General features: G+C 38.3%; 1 protein-coding gene across 1 annotated transcript in view; it reads left to right on the forward strand.

Annotated features, from left to right (window-relative positions):
- The first annotated feature begins 414 nt into the window (after positions 1 to 414).
- LOC110340833 overlaps positions 415 to 26,514 on the forward strand; it is a 36,075-nt gene continuing 9,975 nt past the window's right edge. The window contains exons 1-16 of the mRNA XM_040748072.1: positions 415 to 487; positions 3,628 to 3,681; positions 5,443 to 5,544; positions 7,525 to 7,578; positions 8,363 to 8,467; positions 8,900 to 8,953; positions 9,963 to 10,061; positions 12,594 to 12,650; positions 16,439 to 16,543; positions 17,290 to 17,340; positions 18,292 to 18,396; positions 20,701 to 20,754; positions 21,950 to 22,054; positions 23,484 to 23,537; positions 24,055 to 24,159; positions 25,710 to 25,763. Of these exons, the coding sequence (XP_040604006.1) occupies positions 415 to 487; positions 3,628 to 3,681; positions 5,443 to 5,544; positions 7,525 to 7,578; positions 8,363 to 8,467; positions 8,900 to 8,953; positions 9,963 to 10,061; positions 12,594 to 12,650; positions 16,439 to 16,543; positions 17,290 to 17,340; positions 18,292 to 18,396; positions 20,701 to 20,754; positions 21,950 to 22,054; positions 23,484 to 23,537; positions 24,055 to 24,159; positions 25,710 to 25,763 (1,231 nt within the window). The remainder of the gene's footprint in view (positions 488 to 3,627; positions 3,682 to 5,442; positions 5,545 to 7,524; positions 7,579 to 8,362; positions 8,468 to 8,899; positions 8,954 to 9,962; positions 10,062 to 12,593; positions 12,651 to 16,438; positions 16,544 to 17,289; positions 17,341 to 18,291; positions 18,397 to 20,700; positions 20,755 to 21,949; positions 22,055 to 23,483; positions 23,538 to 24,054; positions 24,160 to 25,709; positions 25,764 to 26,514) is intronic.

Raw genomic sequence — 26,514 nt, forward strand, 5'->3', positions numbered from 1 at the left:
TTAAAGGAGATCCCAATGTTAAGGTAAGAAATCAATTTAAAATTTAAAAAATTAGTAAATTTCTACATGGATTATAAAAATTGCTTGGAGCTAGCAGAATTAGTAAGACATCAGTGAGGGCTGAGCATACAGTGCGGTGGTTCAGCACTTGTCTGGCATGCATGAAGCCCTACATTCAGTCCTCAGTACAAGAAAGAAGGGGAGTGGAGGAGGGAAGAAAGGAGAAAAAGAGAGAGGAAGGAGAGAGAGGGAGAGAGAGGGCGGGAGAGAGAGAGAGAGAGAGAGAGAGAGAGAGAGAGAGAGAGAGAGAGAGAGAGAGAGAGAGAGAGAGAGAGGAAGGAAGGAAGAGGAGGGAAGGAAGAAAGGAAGACAGGTAAGGAGAAAAGAAGGGAGGAAAAATAAAATAAAGAGGAGATGGAGAAGTGTAGCACTAGACTAGTAACGAAGCAAACAGGGATGAAGTGTGCAGTAGACACTCGAGAACCAGGTAACCTCATCTTATTTGTCCCACTGCCCATTTCAACCTGCTGTTATTACTCCTTTTGTTCAGTGCACCACATAAACAAGACAGTGATAGAGTTGTAAAGCCCTGTGCACAGTCCTGTCTTTTTAACTGTTGTCCTGCTCACTCCTGAGGGATTCTTTATTATTGAAAGTATCCCCTCTGTTGTCTGACTCTTCTGCTTCCAGATGGTCTACTCTGACCTTCTCCATTCCCGTCTTGATTTCTTTCTGCTTGAACAATTTCTGTCTTTCAACAACAACTTGAAAGCTTAGATTCTCATGGTTAGGTCAACATTGATTGCCTTTTTGTATTTATTTATTTTGTTTGTTTATGTATTTATTTTGTTTTTGGGGGGGACAGGGTTTCTCTGTGTAGCCCTGGCTTGGGGTCCTGGAACTCCCTCTGTAGACCAGGCTGGCCTTGAACTCACAGACATCTGCCTCCCTCTGCCTCCCCAAGTGCTGGGATTAAAGGCATGGGCCACCACCGCCCAGCTGCTTTTTGCTTTTTAAAACAATATGTTTATTACAGAAATATTTTCATATATGTATCTTTTGTTTGGTTGGGTTTTTTTTGTTTTGTTTTTCGAGACAGGGTTTCTCTGTATTGTTTTGGAGGCTGTCTTGGAACTCTCTGTAGACCAGGCTGACCTCAAACTCACAGAGATCCGCCTGCCTCTGCCTCCCAAGTGCTGGGATTAAAGGCGTGGGCCACCATTGCCCGCCTATTTTCATGTATGTGTATAATGTATCTGATTATATTCATCCCTCCATTGCCCCCCTCTCGTTCTCTGTGGTGTTTTAATTTCTGCCTAAAACGACACATTTGTCTTAGTCTAGTGTATTTCAATTATCATGATTATCCTAGTCCCATTCACTGTCCTGCAAATGATGTACTTTTACTCTTTTGTCTGAATTAAAACTTCATTGTGCATTAAAACCAACTTCATTCATTCAGCCTGGTCACCCAGGCTGATTCCCTAACTTATCTGTTATGAATAATTCTGCAGTAAACACTGTGCAGATAGTTCTGTGGCATGGATTCCTTCTGGAGTATATCCAGGAGTAGTGCTAGTTTTGGTGTCTTGAGAAATATCCATACTAATTTCCATGCCACCAGCAGTTTACAAGTGGTCCTTGTACATCTTTCCCCCACATCCTCACCAGCACTTGTTTTTGTTTTCTTGATGACAGCCAGTCGGATTGAACGACATAAAATTTCCATGATGTTTTTATTTGCGTTGCCCTGATGGCTGAGGATGCTGAACTCTCTTGCATGTGTCAACTTACAGATTGTGCTTCTTTGGAGAACTGTCTCCTCACTCATTTGCCCAACTATCAGTTGTGTGTTTTTTCTTTTTTAATTCTTTATGCACCCAGGATGCAAATGAATAGCTGACAGTGATCATCTTCATACTGGAGACTCTATCTTGATTCTGTTAGTTGTTTCCTCCACTCCACAAAAGCTTTTTAATGCAATAAAATCCCACTTGCTGGGTCTTGCTATTGTTCACGTGGCTACTAGAGTCCAACTGAGAAAGCTATGCCCTATGACAATATCTTGAAATGTTTCCCCCAGTAGTTTCAAACATTCAGATGTTAAGTTAGCTTGAGTTGGTTATTTCATAGGGAGAGAAAAGGGGTTCTACATTTTCATCTCTGTGTGACTATCCAGTGCCCAGAACATTTGTCAAAGAGGCTGTCATTTTTCCAGAGTATGGTTTTTTTTTAAACGTTTGTCAAAATCAGGTGGCTGTGGCTGTGCAAGTTTGTTTGTTCCATTGATTTATACATCTATTTTTCTACCAGTAACTAGCTGTTTTGTTGCTATGGCACTGTAGTATAAATTAAAATCAGATACTGTGGCAACTACTTTTTTGTTCAGTATTACTGTGGCTATTTGTGGGTCTTTTGTGTGTCCATATGGATTCTAGGATTATAACTCTATTTCTGTTAATGATGTCATTGGAATTTTGTTAGTGATTACATTGAACTAAAAGGTCGCTTTCAGTAGTGTAGTATTTTTCAGTCTTAGTTCTGCTCCTATGTAAATATGAGAAGACTTTCCATCTTCAAGTCTCTTCAGTTTTTTCTTTATTGTTATGTGGTTTTTAGTGTAAAGATCTTTCATCTCATTCTTCTGCATTTTGGGGATACAGTAGATAGGGATGCTGGATAGGATTGTTCCCTGATTTTTTTCTCAGAAACATTCATTATTGACTTATGGAAAAGTGCTTGGTTTTGCGTGATGCTTTTGTACCCTGTACTTTTTTTCTCAGATCTAAGAGTCTTCTGGTGGCACTTTAGCATCTAACTTAAGGACACGTTCTTAGCATCTGCCAGACCAATAATGGAGCCTTTTCCCTTGTCTTTTCATATTCTCTTCATGTCTTTCTATAGCCTTATTGCTGTCCCTGCCTGGGGCAGGTTGAAAATTGGTGCTTATATCCTCCCTACTATTTAAGTGCAAATACCACCCAGGGCTCAAGTAGGACTGGGTCCGAACAGGAGCTGGGCAGTTCCTCTCAGATGGTTCAGGGACTCATCCTAGCAGAGCACTGTACATGAGGTCCTGGACTTTATCTCCAAGACTTAAAATTAAGTTCCTAACTTATTCGTTAATTAGACAATTAAAATTATAAGGTGTTTTTAAAATCAGGGGAAGAGCCGGGCGGTGGTGGCACACGCCTTTAATCTCAGCACTCGGGAGGCAGAGGCAGGCGGATCTCTGTGAGTTCGAGGCCAGGCTGGACCGACAGCCTCCAAAACAATACAGAGAAACCCTGTCTTGTAAAAACCAAAAAAAAAAAAAATCAGGGGAAGGATTGAGCACACATATGAGGTCTGTCTCTATCAGTGGGGACTGGAGGTAGAACTTTGGCGAGTGCCTTTACCTGCTGAGTCGCCTCACTGGCCCCTGATTACAGTGTTTTAAAGAGAATGAACAAGTTTCCAACAGAGATTCTTAATATGCAATGAATTCCCAAAAGTCAAAAAAAAGCTTAAGAAGTGTCAGAATAACAGTAAGAGCTGAACTTAGCTGGATTTCATTATGGATGCACAAGCCATATTTGTTTTCTGAGCTCACACCGTTGATTATGTGTTTCTGTTGGACATTTACAGCGAAGGGAAATGTTGATCTGCAGAAAGTGATGGAAAGAGTGAAAGCCATCACAGGTGAGTGCAAAGTCCTCCACCTAAGGCTTTTTACTGGGTCTGTTCTTGTGCTTCACCGTTGGCCGTGATTGCTGTGGTAATTCTGTTACTTTACTGCTTTATAAACATCCGCCTAAATTAGACTTTAAAATTAGACTCTTGGTAGTAAATTTTTAGTGTTATATCTTAGTAGCAATACACTTATTTTCTGAAATAATTTTGGCAGATGTTTTTTCTTGGCTAACACAATAAAGGTAAACAGAAATATTATTTGAAATCCACATAATTGAAGCTGAATATAGTGGCACTTTCTTGTAATCTCAGCACTCGGGGAAGCAGAAGCAGAAGGATTGTAAGTTTGATACCAACCTGGACTACACAGCAAGACCCTGTCTCAAAAAGAAATTAAGACTCCATTTCCCCCAGAATTTCTGGTTTGTGAAAGTGGATGGTTTCTCAGGAGGATAGATAGATACTAACTATTAGAGGATAGATACTTAGTTCCTTTCCCATAGACCATACAGAAGCCTCAGTTGGGGCCGACTGCCTTGAAAGACTCTTTCCTGTCTAGCTTCCAGACACACAGTCCAATGTCAACTTCAACCAACTAGGAAAGTGCTAGCCCTGCTAAGGAGGGAAGCTATTATTCCCTGAAGAACTTCAAGATGTGGTCAGTGTGTACTGGCCTGAACTGGAACATGGTAGGACAGGATCTTGACAGAGCTATAGCAAAGTGGCGTGTGGCATGTAAGGGAGTTTACTGATACAAGTACATGCTCTTGTAGCTCAGATTTCAACGTGTAGTGTGTGGTCAAATGTATTGCTAGGATGGCTCCTAGAAACTTGGAAAACCATGTTCCATGTTAAAGTACTTGGAAATTCCACAAATACTTTAGAGGTATATTGAGACCGAACAAAAATGTTAAAGAAATTGAGTGTGGAGTCTGTTACATAAGGGAAAGAGACATGATGGGGTCACTATAATGCACTGACCAATACAACAAGAAGGGACCATTCCTGCTTCCAGTCTCAGGATCCCACTTTTTTTCAGTGAGGGGACTTTGGTGAGGGGACTTGGAAACTGCAAATTCAACTGTCTCTGACAATCTCTTGTTCTTCTGTAGTCTTTTCTTGATCCTGGGTTCAGTGAGGTTTCCTTATCAAACAGGAAATGTGGACACCTTTCAAGGCTGCCATTGAGGCTTTTGAGCTTTACTATACCAAGTCGCTAAGCATCAGTCATCCAACTCTACATTCCCAGACAGTCCAATAAGGAGTTTGTTAATGGTTATTTATGTAATTATATGTGAGTTCCATGGTATATTGTTACTTTATAAAAAGCAAAGTGTGGAATAATCATTGTAGATTGATACAAGTCATAAAATAGCAGAATAAAATAAATTTGAAATACTTGATAAATGGCATAAAGTAGAATTATCTTAGATCCCAACTTATTTTGTACCCTATATAATAACTATACTCTATTTATTTTATTCAGTGAATTGTGAATGTGCAAAGCAAAATCATGATTCAGAACATTTCTTTCAATGTGAAGCAGATGTTTTCAAAATGAATTTTGTGAGACCAATTGTTGGGCTTCACCCAGTCCTCTAAGATCTTAATGCAATCTATAAACAGAAGTCTGTGGAGGTGTGAGATCAGATCCATAGCTTCCCTCCCTCAGGTTTTCAAAGAGAGTGCATCACAAAAAACAAATACCTTTGAAACTCATAATTTCTGAGTTAATGATTTTCTTCTCATGGCTCTGTCTTTTCTGAGTAGAAAATGTCAACATAAAAGATCTGGAAAGTGTTCTAGGCAACATGAGCATCACGCTAACTGACAAAGAACTTGAAGATCTGACAAAAAGCCTGCCCATCAGTGGTGAGTGTGTTAGATGCCATTGACTTTATTATGATTTCTGGTTTTAGAGATATGATCTTGCTATATAACTCAGGTTTCTATTACTGTGATAAAACACTATGACCAAAAGCAATTTGGGAAGGAAAGGATTTACTTCCTCTTGTAGCCTACAGTCCATTACAAAGGGAAGTGAAGGTAGAAACTCAAGACAGAAACCATGGAAGCAAAGGCCATGGAGGAACACTGCCCACTCGCTTACTCCTCATGGCCGGCTCTTCCTGTCACCCAGGATGACTTGGCCAGGGGTGTCACCATTCCCAGTAGGCTGGGCCCTCCCACATCAATCATTAAGAAAGAAAATACCCTACAGACTCGCCTACAAGCAATCTAATAGAGACATTTTTTTCAATTGAGCTTCCTCTTCCCAGAAACTCTAGCTTGTTTCAAGTAGACAAAAAGCTAACCAGGACACTATGCAATCCAGACTTCCTAAGAACTCTTCCTGCCCCCACCTCCTGAGTGTAGGGAATACAGCCGTGTGCCACGGTGTACGGATCCACTGACTTCTGAGCTTTTGGTTCCATAGACATTTAGCTTCAGAACAAATAAATGAACTTTTCCTGGGGAAAAATAACACAGTGCCAGTAACAAAGCTCTTGAGAAGGTGTGTCATGGGTATTAGTGGCATGGTCAAGGAGAGTCTTCTAAATTTGGGGACAGGAAAGCTGGCCTCTAGGAAATAATCACTTTTCAGTCCTACCTTTTCATTATCAAATCTGAGGATTGCTCTTTCATGTGGTAAATGACAAACACACATTTTTTTGAGGAAAATTTTAATTTTTACTAATAGTTGATAATATGACAAAATTAATGTTAAGTTATATGCAGTATTCTTTAGAAGGTAGAATCATGAAATTATATAATATTTTATTTTCAAATAATTACTAATCTAATCATCTCTAAATTTAGAATACAAAATAAAAATGAGAAACTATAAAATAAAATAATTCTGCATATAAAAAGAAACAAGTTTCATATTATGCACAGACAATATTAACAAATAAGAGAAAACTAAAATTCTTGCCTCAAGTAAAGAGCTACTGTTCCTTAGTAATAGAATTGTACATACCAAAACAAAGTTCAAAGTACAACTAATATACTTTGTCACAAAAAGAAGAAAAAGTGCTATAAATATTGGGACGGATACCTAGCAATATTAATAAATCTGAACACACACAGAGCTTCCAATAATCTAAAATTCTTATATTACTTATGTGAATTCTACTTGAGGGTAGGAAGCTGAAATCACTGAACCTAACCAAAACTGTGTTCTTTGAGTCAATCACTATTCTGTATATGAATGAGAATATGCTTAATATCAAACTACTGTTCCTCTATTTCTGTACAGTAAAGTTGATATGAACCATTCTGTAGTTGGATTTATATGATTCTGCTTTTTTAGTCTGTTCATCTCTTGCCTTCTCTTCCAAAGCATTAAACTAGCATACCCATCAATAGAACATGTTTTGAAAATTCTTATTAATGTCAGTCCTTTGAAGACATTATTTATTATTGTTATCAATTGTATTTTTTAAAATCAATTCACAACTTATTCGTTTACTTAGTTTCAATGAACAAGGGTAGATGACCACAAAACAATCTTTTTTTCACCAAGAGCAAGGATTTGTATTTCTGCTTTATATTTATACCTATACTGTGTATCTAACTATGTAGGAAAACTTAGATATTTTCTCTCAAAATGTAAATATTAAACACACATTTTTGAAACAAGATTATTTTCTATTTAAATTTTTCTGTATTTCATGCTTTTTATATATTATGAGTAAATATTTGGGTGACTACTTAAAGTGCTTAATAAGAGCCCCACTGTAATTTACAAGGCCATGACTTTAGGGTATTCTATTAAGAGAATGGAAATTATTCATTAGTTAGCTATTTTGTATCCTATTTTGAGATTAAGTTGTGTTTTTTTATTTATAGTTGATAATAAAGTATCTCTGAGAACTTTGCAAGATGAAGCAAAAGCTTTTACTGGTAAGAATTTGTCATGATTTTTAAGCAAATTATGATTTATACTTAATTTTGTTTTGGTTTTTACAAGACAGGGTTTCTCTGTATTGTTTTGGAGGCTGTCGGTCCAGCCTGGCCTTGAACTTACAGAGATCTGCCTGCCTCTGCCTCCCGAGTGCTGGGATTAAAGGTGTGCGTCACCACCGCCCAGTTTATACTTAATCTTTTAATAATATTTTCTGAAATATAGTAATAGCTTGTAGATTCACATATTTCCAGTATTCCTCTTGATAAAATGTTTACATCACTGGCTCACAGATTTATTTACTTTATTTATTTACTTGTTATCTTATAAGTAAAACAACAATGTCTGTATTTTGATAATGTCTTACTTTCTTTGCTACTGTTTTCCAGTAAAAGGCATCCTTATTTACCAACATCTGAACTAGTTACAATAAGAGAATAAAGCATTTAAAAAGATATAGATAATGTCTTGTAAACAGCATAAGGTTTTGACAAAATAGAGGAACTATATCACATTTTAATTATGTATTTTATTATGATAACTATTATTATTCTAAATATCCAAATAGTTATATAGCCATTCTGTACTACCTGGTGCTATTTATATGCACTAGTACCTACAAATATAAAGTGCTATATTTTGTTTTAAAGTTACAACAAACTCTTTCTATTGGGAAGTTTTACATCTCCTTCCTCTTTGCTCTTGTAGCAGAAGCATATTTGTAGGTGATTCAAAATAGTTCAGTTATTCCCTAATGTCTTATGAATATCCATCTTTTTTAAGGTGAAAAAATTGACTCTAGTAACCTCCAAAATACACTTAAGACTATGGGGATTGAGCTTTCTGATAAGGACTTGAAGCAACTCCTGAAAACACTGCCCATTGATGGTAAGTCACGCCACATGTGTCATGCCACGTGGCAGACTCCTTCCAGGGAATTTGGCTTAGTGTGTTTTAGAGTTCTCAGTCTTTCCAGTGCAAAGGCACTTCTGACTTGAAAGCAAATTGTCATTACCTCCTCAGACACCATTGAAGAGTCATCAGCACATTGTCATCTGAGGACTAGAACAGCTACAGACTAACAAGAAAATATGTTTTATATATCTTCCTGTGTTGCATCATGGAAGAATTAAGCTCATAACTGACTATAAAGCCAAAGCATGGATAAGTTTTATGACAATTAAAATTACTTGCATTTCAATGTCAATGTTTTGATGACAATTCACTGAAATGCATCCTGCTACAGTCATACCATTTGTCAAGTTTTGATGAGTCTCTATGTCAGTGTTCCAGAGATCTGAATTCTGCCTCTTTTTACAGATCATGGAAAGGTGTTTCAGAGCAGACTGCTGAAAGATGTCAAGAGTAATAAACGTGAGTAGCAACAATGAGAAGGCATTTGAACTACCCTCTGCTGTTGAATTTGCATGAATGCAATACAAAGATTTAAGTTGCAGTGGGGCAGTGGTGGCACACGCCTTTAATCCCAGCACTCGGGAGACAGAGGCCAGCGAATCTCTGTGAGTTGGAGGCCGGGCTGGTCCAACAGCCTCCAAAACAATACAGAAAACCCCTGTTTATAAAAAAAAAAGATTTAAGTTGCTTCTTGAAGAATATTTATTTTTCCTGGTAATAATCTATTTTATATAAGGAAGCTTTCTGCTGTCTTGTATTTTACAAACTTTCCTGAAAAAAATTGTATGACTAGAAATGCATTTAGAAAGCAGCTGTGGTAATTTATGCCTATAATCCTAGCACTCATGAGGCTGAAGCAGGAGAATCACTGTGCATTTCAGGTCAGTCTGAATTACATATTGAAGTAGAGCTGTCCAGATTACACGGGGATATTCTGTTTCAGAACAAAACAAGCTGGGAGGATGGGAGAAGAGGGGAAAAGAGGGAGGCAAATGGATAGAAAGGAAATTTCAGACAGAAAGGAGGCCAGCAAGATGGCTGAGTGGTAGGCAAAGGTACCTGCTGCCAAACCTAACAACTTGAGTTCAATGCCTCAGAAACACATGATGGAAAGATGGAAAGAGGCATCTGATTCTCACAAATTGTCCTCTGATTTCTACATGCACGCCATGGTACACATAAATATTCCATACATTCTCATGTGTAGATACATTTAAATTTTGAGGAAATAGATTAATACGTTAACCCTACTCCTAATGTTTTAGTGGACTAGATGAAAATCTATTACTGCTTTGTTCTTTGGTTCTTAAACATTGGCAGTTAAGCCAGACTACGGAAGCGTCTCTTTCCAGTACATAGTAAGTGGTTAAATCAGTTAAGCACAGTAACACATGTGCACTTAGAATACGTTCTACTCTCAATGCTTTAGAGCGTCCTACTTTTCTCCATTTCCTTTCATGTTCCCTAGGAGGCAAGGTTGATGTAAATAACCTGGATGCTGCTTTAGGAGCCCTCAACATCAAGCTCACAGAAAAGGAACTTGAGCAGACAAAGGAAATCCTGAGCGGTGAGTGGTTTAAATAGAAGTTGAGTTTGCAGGATTAGTTACAAGTGATTTAAGGTTTAGTTTACTTTCAGCCCAAGAGAGATTTTATCTTTTTAATCTTAATATTTTTTATTCATTTTACATGCCAACCACAGTTCCCCCTCCTCCCACTCTCCCCAATATCTCCTCCCCAACCCACCCCTCATCTACTCCTCAGAAAGGTGAGGCCTCCCATGACCTGGCACATCAAGTTGAAAAAGTACTGAGCTCCTCCCTGCTACATCAAGGTTGAGCAAGGCGTCCTGCCATAGGGAATGAGCTCCAAAAAGCCTGCTCATGAGCCAGGAGCAGATCCTGGTCCCACTGCTAGGGACCCTCAAACAGACTAAGCTACAAAACTGTCACCCACATGCAGAGGGCCTAGTTAGGTCCCATGCAGGCTCCCCAGCCTGCCCAAGAAAGATTTTAATAGCTTTCAGAACTTTTTTTCTTCCAAGGCAGGGTTTCTCTGTATTGCTTTGGGGCCTGTCCTGGCACTCACTCTGTAGACCAGGCTGACCTCGTACTCAAAGAGATCTACTTGCCTCTGCCTCCTGAATGCTGGAATTAAAGACGTGCACCACCAATGCCCGGCAGCTTTCAGAACTTTTAATGAAACAAATGAGACACTTCATTTTTTTTGTCCCTTTAAAAGCTATGTAGTCTGAGTAGGCATGAAGGCTTAGCAGATAAGGGCACTTGTCATTAAGTCTGATGATGTGAGCAGCCTCTGGGGCCCACGTAGTAGAAAGAGGGAATAAATCCTACAAGTTGTCCTTTGACCACAGCACATCCAGCCACACACACAAAATAAATAAAAAATATAATTTTTTAAAGTTGAAAATCCTATAATTTTTTCTCTATACATCCCAGAGTAGGGGTATTATACTAGTGATGAAGTTAAGAGTTATTGTTTAATTTTACAAAAATAGGATCTGCAGCCTGATTTTCTCAGTGACATATCTCATTGACATTAACCCAATGTGTTCAAATTGCTCAACAATTCTTCATTCTTCTATTTATGGATTTTGAAACTTTCCATCCTTCCATCTATCATTTCTTCCTTTCTATTCCTGTTTTTGGAAATTTTGTTGCTATTAACTTTTAAGTTGCAAGAAAATATTATACTACTGATTTTTGAGATGCACACTAATTGGGAATGATAGTGCACATCTGTAATCACAGAACCTGGGAACCTGAGGGAGGAGAATTGTGAGTTTGAGGTCAGTCTTGGCTACGTAATCAAGACCCTTTCTTGAAACACAAAAATGATGGGTTATAGGTGGCTCAGTAGTCTAGAGCACTTGCTCTCAGGGGGGTCCCAGGTTCAATTCCAAACACCCACATGGCTGCCTCAAACCATACCTCACTCCAGTCCCAGGGGACCCAACATCCTCTTCTATTCTCTGCAGGTACTAGCACGTATGTGCTGTGCATACATACATGCTAGCAAAGCACTCATAACATAGAAAATAAATAAGAAAATCTTAAAATAAAAAAACCTAGGGGCTACAGAGATGGCTCAGTGAGTAAAGCCTGAACTTGGATCCACAGCACCCCGTAAGAACCAGCCGCAGTAACAGCTTGCTTCTGTGGCCTGTAAGTGAAGGATGACAGAGGAAGACATGGGGCATTGATTGCTATTACTACTATTAATGTAATAATAATAAATTTGAAAAGTTAGAATATACATAACATGCTGTCTTAGACCCAAGCACATTCTCAAAGGCTATGTACTAACCCATTATTAGTGGACCATAGTAACTCACATGAGAAGAGGAAGAAAGAGAAGCATCTTTTTAATTTTGTACAAAGTGCTATTATAATTTTAACTTGATCTATTTTAACTTAAAGTGGATACAAAATGATATAGCGAGTTGATAGCTAACCTGATACCAACCAGTTGGTTCAAGGAGTCACTAACCTGGCGGCTCGGGTCATTTCTGTTGCCACCTATCAAACACACATTGCTTAGGGCTTTGCATCAGTCCCTCCATTGCTGTCAGCACCTGACAATCCAAGATCACAGTCTTGGCAAATGTTGAGAAAATCATGACTTTGAGAAGTAAAGTTGGAGGACTGCTCAATCCCAAGCAAAGCCACTTAAAATATGTTCATGACATACTTCTATTAATAATTGAAGAATGCTACTTTCTATATTTTCAGTTCCAAAGCTCCAAAGGATACTGTAGTACAAAGCAATAGAATTTTGCCAGAAAGTTACAAGCCAACACTTTCAAAAGCCAATATTGGTTAACTTTTTTACTGAAGATTATGGAGTAGCTACAATTATAACTTGAATTTTCTCAAATATAAGAAAATAAGCTTATTTCACAATTTGCCTTTTGTTCAGACATTTTTAGAATATCTTCACTATGTTAAATGTTGGTCTTCATTTTAGTTAGATTTACTTTATTGGTTTATTTAGTACATACTTAATCTTGAATGTAAAGGTTCTCTTGAGATACAAAGCTTTTTCTGAGTCTATGTTATTATCCCCTCTGCTTAACTTAGTAGGACATAAGAAAGTTGGCCTGGGAAAGCTGTTGGATACAATACAATCTGTTACAGGTAAGAAGGAAACTAGCAAATCGACGTGGCTGTAATTTCCTTTGTAGTAAACTGATTTTCGTTTTCTTGAATTAGACATTGTTGAGAGGACTGGGGCCTTTTAAAATCTGAGGCTGAAAAGTATGCTACAGTGAGAGAGGCAGCTATACTGGCCGGCTGCTCACTCCTGTTTGTGTAACGCCAAAGTTTCCCTCTTTATGACTGAATGAAGCATAGTTTCTCTGTTCATGTGTCGAGGCCCCCGAGTCTATGATTTTATTGTTGTGAATAGGTAAACAGATGGGTTTGTTACTCTGGGAAACTGGGGGCTTGTGATTTCAATTTTGTGCAGTTAACTCATAATGCAACTATGAAAAAGGCATCTGCCCAGTTTATTTGCACATTTATTAGTTGAATGATTTGCTCTGTTGATGTTTAAGCTCCTCTTATATTCTAGATGCTAATAACCTGTGGGTTGAATACCTGGCAGAGATCCCTGCCCCCCTTCTGTAATCTTATCATTTTACTATAATTTGCACAGAATTTGTTAACTTAGTGAGATCCAACTTATCATCTCTTGCTCTTACTTTCAAAGTAAGTAGAGCCTAACTCAGACACTCATTACTTAGGCCTAGATCTGCAAATATTGTCCATTTACATTTGAAAGTCTCAAAGTTCCAGGTCTTACATTAAGGTCCTTGATCCCTTCTGAGTTGATTTTTAAACAGGGGAGAAGTGAGGATCTAGTTTCCATCTTCTACAGGTGCATGTCCAGTTTCCCCCACATTCCTTGTTGAGAGGCTGTCTTTACCAGTACCTCTTATTGGCACCCTGTAAATAATATGAGGGCTGTCTGTGTGCGCTCATCTCTGGGTCTTTTGTTCTAGCCCATTCGTCATGTATCTGTTGTTGTGCCACTGCCAGGGTGTCTTATTCTAACATGGCTCTACAGTAGTTGCTTTTTTTTTTTTTTTGCTCTGGTGTTTGGGAGTCTTTGACTTATCTATATGAATTTTTACTTTTTTCTAGTTTTGTGAAAAGCAACATGTGTACATCACTTTTAGCAATATAGCCTGTGGCTATTCCTTACCATCTATAGATTAGTTCCTCTGAGGTGATTGTGTCCCTATGTTTGATTTTAAAATTACTATTTGACTTGCTGCCTTGAGTTTCTTTCTTTTTTTAATATAAACCCATTTTTTATTTAAGTTAGAAACAAGCTTGTTTCACATGTCAATTCCAGCTCCCTCTCCCTTCCCTCCTCCACCGCCCTCCCTAACAGGCCCCCCAACCCCCCACCCAATCTCCACTCTGATCCCCAGGGAAGGGTGAGGCCCTCCATGGTGGATCTCCAGAGTCTGTCATTTCTTTCAGGGCAAATGCCTAGTCCCTCTCTCAAGAGTCCAGGCTGAGAGAGCATCCCTCACTTTGGGATGGGTACTCAAAATCTATTTGTACACCAGGGATAAATACTACCCAAGGCCCCCTAGATTACCTAGGCCTCCTAACTGACACCAACATTCAGGGGTCTCAGTCAGTCCCATGCTTTCCACACAGCCATCAATCTGGGGACCAAGAGCTCTCCTTGTTCAGGTCAACTGTTTCTGTGGGTTAAATCAACCCAGTCTTAATTCCTTTGCTCATCATTTCTCCCTTTCTCACTGGGACAGTTTTTATTTTATTTTATTGTCTAGGGTAGTTTAAGGCCCCTGGTATAGAACCTTCTTTAAAGACCTGATATAAATCATGAGTTGGCCGGGGCGTTGGTGGCACACACCTTTAATCCCAGCACTCAGGAGGCAGAGGCAGGCAGATCTCTGTGAGTTTAAGGCCACACTGGTCTCCATAGCGAGTTCCAGGACAGCCTCCAAAGCAATACAGAGAAACCCTGTCTTGAAAAACCAAAAAAAAAAAATAGAAAGAAAGAAAGAAAGAAAAGAAAAGAAGAAAAAAAGAATTCATGAGCTGACCCGTTTGGCCATGGAGTTTCCTTGTGAGAACTCTTAGTTATTGTTTCAGTCTTGCTGCTTGCTCCTTACTGATCTACTTCAGTTGTTTAAATTCTTAGGTCAACTCTAGTAGGTCATATGCTCTAGAAACTTCTCCTGTTCTTCTAAGTTTTCCTACTTCCTGCAGTGCAATTTTTCTCTACATTCCCTAATGATCACCAAGATTCCTGTAGTGGTTTTGTTATATACCCATTTTCATTCCTGTTTTCATTGATTTAGACCTTCTCTCTATGCTTTTTTCAGTTTGACTAAGAGTTTTTAAATATTGTTTATTTGTTTCACTGGCTCATGTATTGTCTTTTAAGTTTCTATTTCATTAGTTTCTGCCCTGATATTTGTTCACTTGTTCTGACCATCAGTTTGGTAACAGATGTTAGTTGGATGACCTATTTATTGTTGATAATGAGGTATTATTGCATTATTGTATATTGACCTCTTAGTTCCTTTATATCCAGTATTACTTCCTTTATAAAATTTATAATGTATTTACAATCGTTACATGTTACTAATGGATTATCAGAATATAGTCAACTTCTTTTTTTTCTAATTTTGTCTTGAAGCCTTTGTCAGATTTGAGCATTGCCTTTAGATTCCCTTGTTTTATAAATTTTCAGCCTGTATCTTTCTGACTAGAAGAGTATGTTTCTTCCAGACAATAACAGCTTTTATTCTGTGGCCATTCAGACAGTTTGCATCTTTTAATTGAAGAGTTCTGAGCACTTACACATAGGGTTAGGGTTATTGTTGAGAGGCTTCTGTTAACCCTGTGACTCTGTTGAATGGTTGATTGGTATTACTCTTCATTCTTCCCTTTCTCTTAAAGATTTGCTGATTACCAGAGCAGAACATGTCTGATTCTTTGTTAATTCTCATTTGTTCGTCTCTTCTGTCATTAAATGTATTTTTGCCAAGATTTTAGGATTGTTACTGTCTTCCCTTCCAAAATAACTATTGTTTCTTTTACAAGTCTGGACTGCACCTAGTCACTCTCCACTGTTTATTCTTGCACACTGTACCTTTCCATGCCATTTAACCCTGCCTCCAGCCACATACCTGATACTTTGTTTGACTCATAAAACAATACCATTAGTGGGTATTCTAAGACATCAACTTCACTCATTCCCTCCAATTTTAATTTTATTGAATTTTATGTTGTGTTTATCCTTTGTGGTATATTTGTTTCTTCTTTGGTATTTATTTCTTTGTGATAATTTTGGGGTTTGTTTTCTTCTTTTTCTAGTTCCTTGAGGTATTTGAAATCTTTCTTTGTTTAATATAGACATTTGTTGCTACAAATTTCCCTCAGGACTCCATTTGTTGCAACCCATAAATTTGGATATGCTGTGCATTCATTTGTAAGAGAGTGCCAAGTGTACTCAAATCATGCTGTTCTTACATAGCTTTGGCCCAATTTCCTAAACCTTAACCTTAGTTTACCAATATTTTGGCAATGCTATGTAGTTCTATGCTTATAGCAAGTTATAATCTTGTGGGGGTGTTTTTATAAATTATTCAAAGTCATTAGGTAAAGAATACCTGTTACTATAATAAAAAAGATAAAGTCATATGACCTGCTAGCAACCTCTCAGAAGCAGAAATTATGATGATCTGTTACAATATACTTTGCTATTCTTGTCGTTGTAGCAGAATTGAAGCTAACACTTCCATTTTCTGCCATAGCTAGACATGCCCAGATAAGACTTACCTAACTTTATTATGTATCAAGTGGAGGGTGTCATTATCATCTATAATAATTAAACAGTTCTGTGAAATGGCATGTGTTGCCATTTTTATCTGTAGGAAAGGAAGTTGATGTCCATGATGTGGATAAAGTTCTTGGAGACATGGGAATAGAACTTACAGATGCCCAGCTCTCCAAAATAATGAACAACGTTCCAGTTGACGGTAAGCACTTCTGATCAGAATATAACCCCCAAGAGAGGCTTATTGTTAAACTGTCTCTGTCTGCTTGCTTGCCAAATAATAAGTGTCCTATGCTATATCATCTTAAATGATCCTCTCACAGCCCCATTCAGATATCTAACACTCAATATATGAAACTGTGACTTTACATGATAGATCATGATCAAACGCTAGACAACTGAAATGTTATGTAAAACCACTCGGAGCCTAGGCATATGAGCTAATTATGAAACATGAATTTCATTTTTAAATTTGGACCCCATCCTCAAGGCATCTTATTGTGTATATTCAAGCAACCCCAAATCAAGAAAAGGTCAAAGCACTTCTCCTAAACAGTTGGATAAGGGATGCTAATCTATATGTCTTAAGAGTACTAATGCCTTCTAATCCTTAGTTTGAAAATCAATAATTTTATCATCATTATGTAAATTCAGTTGTACTTTTATTAATTTTATTCCATTGAACCATCTAGCATTTAACCAAGAGTACATGAGAAAGAAGAAGGTAGAGGTGATATAATAGGAAACTAAGGAGATATCACAAAAGAGGGGAAAGGATATGTTGTGACATGTTAGTAAATTTGAGCATTCCACACATTCTGTATAATCTCAGTATCTGTGGTAAATCAGAAAAGCCCTCGACAATTTACAAGGAAGCTCTCTAAAATTACTGGTTTGTGAAGCTCCACATTGCTCCCCTGCGATCTAAACAGTTATTTTTTCTTACAGATGGGAAAGTCTATCTGAGAAGGATGCTGGACAGTATGCAGTTTTTTAAAGGTAAGAGGGACACTTAGTTGAGTGAGCGCATCTGAGACTACTGTGTTTGTCATTTCCTTATGATTAAAGTGTGGATCCTGCCATCTGATACTCAGATTACCAGATACAGTTGGGCTGTTTCACACATCCACACATATTTTACCCAGAAGTTTCCTTTAATGTGACTTGGAAAGAGTCTGTGTCCTCATGCAGTTTTTTCAGACTATGGGAGGAAGAAAATATCAGAACCCAGGTTTCATAGTGATTAAAAAATAGGGAGAATTACCATATCTTGAGTTAATTTAGTCAGTGGCAGAGACTTTTAATCTGGTATTTGTGCCAAGAGTGAAAACATTATAGAAGCCCAGTGAAAGTTGGGGGACATAGATAATGAGACAGCTGGGAAGCTATGCAGGGGACCTACCAGCACAGGTCATAAGCATATCCACCAGAGCCACACACCATCTGAACTGCCACTAACAGTTTTACTTGAGTTGACCTACTTTTAAGTAAAATGCTTCCTAAGTGACTTGAAACTGAGTCGTTAATATACTAAAAAGCTAATTATAAATACAACAAAAGCAAAACAAAATTAATTAGAAACATCGGGCATATTGTCACCTTGCTGTAACTTTGTGAGGTATCACTTTGTCACCTCTATCTTTCTCTGAAGATTACAATGGCAAGCACTGGTTCTATGTTAGATTCTTCCAGGAGCAAAGCTCTCGTTAGGCCCTGGTCTTTTGAATGAAAATGGCAAACATAACCCTCAGTAATTGTAAGTTTTCTCCACAGTTGACGAACACTAACTTTTGTCTCTCTGTGTCTCTCTGTCTCTTTGTCTCTCTGTCTCTGTGTCTCTCTGTCTTTCTCTCTGTCTCTCTCTGACTCTCTGTCTCTGTCTCTCTGTCTGTCTGTCTGTCTGTCTGTCTGTCTGTCTCTCTCTCCCTCTTCCTCCCTCCCCACCCATAGGAGGGAAGGTTGATTCCAGTAGAGTGGACACGGTTTTGGGAAATATGGGAATTACTCTCTCTCAAAACGAGCTTGAAGATCTAATAAAAAATCTGAACATTGATGGTAAGAATTTTGACTATTATTGAGCTCTCACAAAAATTAATCATAAAAGCCTATTCTTTCCTTTTTATTTAAATTAGAAACAAACTTGTTTTACATGTCAATCCCAGTTTCCTCTCCCTCCCCTCCTTCCCTGCCACCCACTGACCCCTTATCCCATCCTCTTTCTGTTCCCCAGGGAGGGTGAGGCCTCCCATGGGGGATCTTCAAACTCTGTCATATCATTTGGAGCAGGGCCTAGGCTCTCCTCCGTATGTCTAATAAAAGACTATTTTAGTAAGCACTTATTTGACATCAAAACAGCATCCTGAAACCTTGGGTCCAAAGGAAGAACATACCCTGTCTCTGGCCAACTTCAAGCGCATTTTAGAGAAAGATTTTAAGCAACATCACCCCCTCTGCCATTTCTCCCAATTCTGGCTCATTTCTACGCTACCTTTTTTTTTTTTTTTTTTGAGCCTGAGTCTTACTCTGTAGATCAGGCTGGCCTCAAACTCACAGCGATCCACCTGTCTCTGCCTCCTCAGTGTTGGAATTTAAAGGTGTGTGCCAGCACACCTATCTTCAATCTTTCCATATATAGAGCACGTAGAGAGATTATGATAGGTGCTGTTCAAATTTCAATCCACCTCCTTGGCTATCTTCATGAGTGGGTGGCCTCAGTATTTATTTTTAAAGGGAGAAACACTGATTTTTATGTTCTTTTAGTGTAACTAAAGTGAGCCCACTCCACACAGGAGCCTTCTAACTCAGTGTCCATCTGCCTGTCTCTCTCTTTTACATGGGACCGGTGGAGAAAAGTCTTGAACTACGGCTTCCTAAACTGTAGGTCATGACCTATTAGAAATGATGTAAATGAGTGTAGGGGTTGAAAAAAAAAGGTAACTAAAAAAAGGTTTTTGAAAGCTAGGTGGCCAAAAATCAGTTCCCAATCCAAGCCATAATGAGTCTGAGGTATTGTAATAGTGTTCATTCGCAGTGTGTTGAGAAGCTTCATTCAGCCTTGGTTGTGAGCACGCAGAGGCGCTCTGCACCTTGTGTGCTCGCACAGCAGCAGCGGAAGCTGCCTGAAGTGCCATGTGGTAAGCTGCAGTATGTGCGGTCCATCCCGTTTTCAACCTAAGTGGATCTCAGACCCGCGACATCCAGCTTCACACTGTGCGTGTGCTTCCATTCTGTGTGTGAAAGCTTTTAATACATGTGAATTGAGAATTTCACATTTCATTCCATCAATCCATTTGTCATTATGAAGTTGTTGTTTTTTTTACTTCTAGTAATATGTTTTGCTTTAAAGACTACTTTGTCCAGTGTTACCTACGTTACCAGGTGCTTTTGTCCCGCTTGCACGGCCTATCTTTATCTTTCTTTTTCTACATGTTTAAAGGGTACACTTTATGAATGGCATATAGTTGGAATGTTTTTTAATGAGTCTGATGGTTCTGCCTTTCTACTGAAGCTTTTATTACATTGAATATGATTACTGATACAAACTCTCCAGCACAGTTGCACAGTTTGACTGAGTGCTCACATCTGTAACCTTTCTAACCCCTATCAAGACAGAACATTGCCACTCCTCCATGAGCTTTCCTCATGCCCTATCTTAAACCATCTCCATCCCAACCCAAAAGCAACCAATACTCTGTTTTTTCTCAAATTAGTTCTGCCCACAAAGGATGCTATGTAGTGAAACCACTGTGTGTGTTCCTTTATAAAGTCTGTCTTTCTTCTACGACTGCACAATAATTACCTCGAGAATTAGTGGCACAAAGAAGCCATATTTTGTGATTACAAATTCTACAGGTGGGACTCAGCTGTGACTTGGTGGGTTTGGCTCCTTTCTGATCTGTGACATCTGAGGCTGGCTTTGGAACCATCAGAAGGCTCCGTCTCTCATGTGTTGATGGCAGCCATTGAATTAGGATAAAATTATTAAAAATAAGTAAATAAAAATAAAGAGGTTTTCTCAACTGTCCTATTCATAAACACCAGAAAACTACGTCAGGTTACATTTAGGGTTTGATCATTTATATGTGTGTATATTTAACTGGTAAATAGCAGTAATTGTTACAGCTTTATTTGAAGTCCGAAATTCTCTGTGTAACCCTTATTTAATAAGGTTTCTGGTTAAACTTGTTTAACTGCCTTAAGATTTCCTATGCAACAAGCCAGTCTCATCTCAGTGTTGGCTCATTATCACCAGTTGGACTTTGTTTTCTTCCTTCAGCAAATAAATTCAACTCCTTAGCTCCAACACCACTTTCATAGTCTCATTGTCATGCTCTGTCCAATTTGTTTTGTGTCTGACAGAAAACGGTAAAGCTGAACTGAGAAGGGTTATGAGTGAAGCGAAACCTTTTACAGGTAGGACATTACCAAAATGTTGTTGCTGTTGTGTTTTGCTTGGATTTTCCCGATGTAGCATCATAGGTTTATTAATGTTCATATTTTAAATATTTATAATGACACTTTTTACATGCAACTTTTCTTCTGCCTGTGACCTTGAATTAGAGTTCACCAATACAAGGAATGGTGTTATTTAATAAATAAATTACATTTTTGGTGATTTCTGACAAAAGGGTGCTCATCTTCACTAGTGTTATAATGGGGAGTGTCTCAGATCAGCTGCTCATGAGTTGAAAGGTCATTCCCTCTCTCCATTTTAGTTGTTTTGAGACAGGACCTTGCTATGTAACCCAGGATGACCTTGAAGTTACTGTATAGTGGTAGGGTGATCTCGAGCTTGAGATCTTTGTACCTCAGTCTCCCAATGCTGGAATTGCAAGCATGAAGATCCATACCCATTCTTTTTCCCTCCTGTCCTAACCATCTTTTGACAAAGTTTGTACTCTCCACCTCCTCACAGCCAACTCTACTCATTGCTTCATCCACCCTTTTAGGCTTTGTGAGCTTTTAAGTTGATTGACTCTTGTTTATAATCTAGGCAAATACCAAAATAATAATAATAATAATAATAATAATAATAATAATAATAAATCAGAGAATTAAAGTGAATCCAGCTGCTTTAGTTATAATCACATCTTGCAGCGTTAGGGGTGACTAGGCAAGCCTGACACAGGGGCCCATTTTAGATTTATGGTCAAAAGACCACACTCCCTTTTTATCAAAAATCAAGGAATATGTTTGCCTTTCTAGGTAGGGAATGTGTAAGAAGGTGATTGTAAGGGAGACATTGTGTGGGCCAGCATTTTCGATATTTCAGATCTGAACAGGAGCTGGGCAGTTCCTCTCAGATGGTTCAGGGACTCATCCTAGCAGAGCACTGTACATGAGGTCCTGGACTTTATCTCCAAGACTTAAAATTAAGTTCCTAACTTATTCGTTAATTAGACAATTAAAATTATAAGGTGTTTTTAAAATCAGGGGAAGAGCTGGGTGGTGGTGGCACACTAGCACTCAGGAGGCAGAGGTAGGCGGATCTCTGTGAGTTCGAGGCCAGGCTGGACCGACAGCCTCCAAAACAATACAGAGAAACTCTGACTCGTAAAAACCAAAAAAAAATTATCATATACCAACAATTTTTCTTTTTCTTTCAAAGGCCAGACAGTTGATACAAATAGACGGCAAAATGTTTTGGATCGCTTTGATATTGAACTTAATCCTTATGAATACTCAAGGTTGCTGAATATGTTGCCAGTTAATGGTAAGTGGCATGGGTACTATCTGGGCTTGTTGGGTAGTTGGGTTTTGTCTCTGTGTAAAGGAATTCCCAGACAAACTAAAAATGCTTGAAAACTATTAAAACCTAGTGATGATGCAAATAAAATCTCATCACTTAGATTTTAATTTAAAAATCATCAAACCTCTTAGCAATAAGTTTGCCACCAAAGTTCTTAACTGGGTTTGTTTTTAGAGAGAGGGGGCAGGGACGGAGGGAAGAAGGGAAGGAGGACAAGACAGTAGAGGTGGGTTAGAAAGGATGAGAACAGAGGGACAAAAACAGCTAAGTGACGTAGCTGCATTATTTTGCTGCATGTTTTTCAGGAGTACAATATATACTTTACCAAAAAAGGTGATATTTATATATTGAAAAAGGCTGAATTTTTAAAAGTTATATATGTGCATGTATGTCAGACACATATGGGTACATGTATAGGTGGAAAACAGAGAAGACACCCCCAGACTTCATCCTCAGACTCTCACTGGTCTGAGGTTCACTGGCATTCCTAGTGGGGCTGTTCCTCCTGATCTCCACCCCACATGGAATTACAAGCTCGCCACACTATCACACAGATTCTGAAGATGCAACTCATGCCAGTGTTTGCAAGGCCAGCACATTACTGACTGACCCACCCCACCCCAGACCAAAAAAAGATGGATTTCTCCACTTCATTATTAAATGAAACAAAGCTAAAAACAAGTCAGGGAAACAAAAAATGCATTCAATTCCGTAACTCAAAGACAAACCCACTGTCGGAATTTTCATGGATTTGCTCTTTGGTGCTTTTAAGACATGAAATGATTAAAATACACATACTATTTTATTTGTATTGTATTAACTTTTTATAACTTTTCATGGCATTGATATGTGTGCTGACCATAGAAAACCTTGGTGATATAAATAAGCAAAAGTAAAACTATATCTAGTCCTTCCTTAAAACTGTGCCTGCTGTCAAAATTGTGATACATGTACTCCAGCACCCTGTCTGTAAATGTCTTCTTTTAGCTTCATACTCTTACAGATAAATCTGCACAAACAGCCTTAGGTCTCTTGAGACTTTGTTGTGAAATGGAAGGTATTTGTTAATGTATCAAATTTCCTTTTCAAAGAAGCTTTTATAATTTGAACACCATGAACAATGGCTAAGGTCATTATTCCCCTCACATTTTTAATACAAGGAAAGGGGGAATTTTAGACATCTCATTATTGTTTTAATTTTATTCGTGTACCACTGAGACACTGAACATTTTGGTTTCTAAATTATCTGTGTAGATTTGAAATGCTTGGTTCATGTATTACCTGTGTAGATTTGAAATACTCTTTAGGCAAAGAGCATTTGCCTTTTCTCTGAGACAGGAGTTGTGTACTATCTTTTGACTCTTATTTCCAAAATGCCCCCCCTTTTTTATAGATAATGGAAAAGTTTTTCAGAAAAGGTTGGCGAAGGGCATGAAGTCTCTTAATGGTAAGGAGCAAAATCAAAAGGCCTTTCAGGCTGTTCCCTGTACTGTGGGAAGAAGTATCTCCATTCTTCTACCACTGTGTCCTTGCTTACCAAGTACTTTCCCGTGCTGAAACTGTTAGACTTCATTGGATTTTCGGGCCCTAAGGGGGAGTTGTTTTAACTAGAAAACAAGCAGAAATGAAGGGTGAGGCCTCTCACCTAAAGACTTAAGTTAAAAGTAGAGACCAATCATTTGCAGGCTCATGCAACAAAAATAGTTCTTGTTCTAAAAAATGCTGGTCAACTTTACCTTTGACTTCCATAGATTAAGACATTTTGCTCCATAGACTTGTGCCCAGCAGAAAAATCAGGGCAATTTTTCTCTCCTGCTAATTGAGCAACACTGAAAGTTTAGTATTTATCTTGAAATCATAACAATAATACCAAGAACCAAGTGGGGTTTTTAAATTATACCCAGCTGCACGGTCCAGCTAAAATTGTTCTGTTTTATTGCATTTGTTTCCTGTTCCCTACTTAGAAGGCAGTGTTGATATCAATACCCTGGATACGTTTTTAGAAAACATGGGGATTGAGATCACAGAGAAAGAATTCATGGATCTAACAAAAAGACTGCCCGGAACCGGTGAGTGCTGTAGGCATTTGGGGGAAAGGGAGAGTACACATTCTCTAATCTTGAAAATGAGAATTTCCCCAGCCAGACTTTGAAAACATCATAGATTTCTCAAAAGCTCAGGAAAACATGCTGAATTTGAAGGTCAGAAGAAAAAGTCTTTAACTTTATTGCCAGTAATCTAAAATCCAGTTTCTTCCCCTATGGATACAAAGTGCTGCACTTTAAGTCAGAGAATGATCAGGGCATAGAAACCAGACTGAAGGATTTGCAAGAGGAGCGTCAAGCCCATCTGTTTCTCGGATGGTCTGCTTCTCCTAGCATGTCCAGTTCCCATCCTGCAGCTCTGCTGAAAGCTACTGTTCCTCCGTCATGCACTGCAGTATTCCCATAGCCAAATCCAAAGCATGCAACTCTGCAACCCTTAATGTTTCCTCCTTTTATTGCCACTCTGTACTCTCGGGAGAGAACTCCCAGAGTTGTTTCTCTTTCTGCCTTTCCTGTGGCTCAGCTGTTCCTTCCCAAAAACCAATTCTTAACAGAACTGAATAAATATGTTGATTGACAACTATCTAACTCCAGTTCTAGGTAACCCAGTGCCCTCTTCTGGCCTTTGCAGGCTCCTGTCACACATTGTGCTGCACAGGCATGCATGTAGGCAAAACACACATACACATAATTAAAAAATCAAGACGCTTTTAAGTAAGAGAGTAATGGAGGAATGAATATGATCAAAGTATATTATATACATATAAAATGTCAAATTGAATCCCGTTGTTTTGTAAAGTTAATATATGCCCATTTAAAAACTTAAAACTTTCAAATACCCCCCATAGCTTATAGACATTTAGTTTAACAAAATTTCAGGACAGTGCAGAATATTTTCATCAGTTATTCAATTAATTTATTCATGTTATCCATTAATGCTTATATTTATTGACACAAGGTTCTTTGTAATGTATCCCAGTTTCTGTCGTAGTGGTAAAGCCACAAAGGAAACATGTTAATGTCAACTTCATGGACTCAGGATTTTTTTCAGTTGCTGTGTTCCCAGGCACAAGCAATGAAGAGTCCTAAGTGCCAGCCATTGCAGAGTACCGTGCAAGCCCCAATCATCTGCTTTGGCGCATCTTTCTGATCCTCCTGCAGCAGTTTACATTCAAGCTGGATTGGAATGCTTTAGTTTATAATGCACTGTGTACTTGGTAGTTCCTAGTTCACTCACTGTCACTCTCTAATTATAAAGAGTGACATAATGCGACTAGCAGTTTTTTTTCAGTGTGTATCAGAATGTACGATCAACATTTCCAACAGAAATGTAAAATTAGAAATAGGATACATCCAAAAAACTTGAGAGATCCTATGTACAAGAGAATATGGTCCAAACAATCTTAGTTCTTTTTGTTAATGGAACTGTCCATTGAAGCCCAAGATTATATATTATAAAGGGACAATTTAGTTAATAACTCCATCAACGCTGTACTTCATAAGTTAAGTACTAATGGTTTTGACTTTTTCTGAGTTTTGTTTTATCAATATCCTGAATTTCTCCTGTCTTATAGCTGATGGGAAGGTGAAATTAAATGACTTAATGGAAGAACTGAATGTTGTTTTAGGTGAGTATGAAATTACTTATATTTTACACTGCTTTCATAATATCTCCTACTGTGTCTTCGTCTTCTTGTTAATTTTACCACTTTAACCTTTTGTTAATTAAACATTTTCTTCTACTTGCTTTGACTCACCTATGCTTTTGCAACAAACACATGCCAAAACCTCAGATATTTCAAAAGTTGAACAATGACTAAGATGTTATCTACAGATGTAATTATTTGAGTGGGTTATAAACAGCAACATAATTTTCTTGGAAATGTATGAGCATTTGGGTTATTTGAAGTATATTCCCTATAAGGACATAAACTTTGTTAAAAGGAAGAGACCATTTTATGTTTCTAAACCTGATGCTTATCCTGCATGACAGTCCAAGTGTCCTCACATGGTGATGCTCATCCTGCATGACAGTCCAAGTGTCCTCACATGGTGATTGTTTATCTAGCAATGAAAGATGCTGGACATGTTTTGTTTTTCATAATTCAGATCCATTTGATGGTGCTCTGTAGCAATGACAACACATTTTTCTTACAAGGATGAGAATTCTTGAGTCCTAATTCTACCTTTTGGTACCTCTTCAACTCAAGCCATAGAAGACACTATCAGGGCTGCTCATATCTCCTTCACTAGTGCCGATTCTCACTAGAGGAGCTAATTCCTCGGTGTCAATCAGGATAATTTCATCCTGTTGTGTCTTTAAATCAACTGATGGGTATGTTTTGTAGTATAATGACTGTGTACAATAGTTCAAGACTC

Source organism: Mesocricetus auratus, unplaced genomic scaffold (genome assembly GCF_017639785.1).
Source record: "Mesocricetus auratus isolate SY011 unplaced genomic scaffold, BCM_Maur_2.0 Super-Scaffold_100007, whole genome shotgun sequence".
Classification (NCBI taxonomy): Eukaryota; Metazoa; Chordata; class Mammalia; order Rodentia; family Cricetidae; genus Mesocricetus; species Mesocricetus auratus.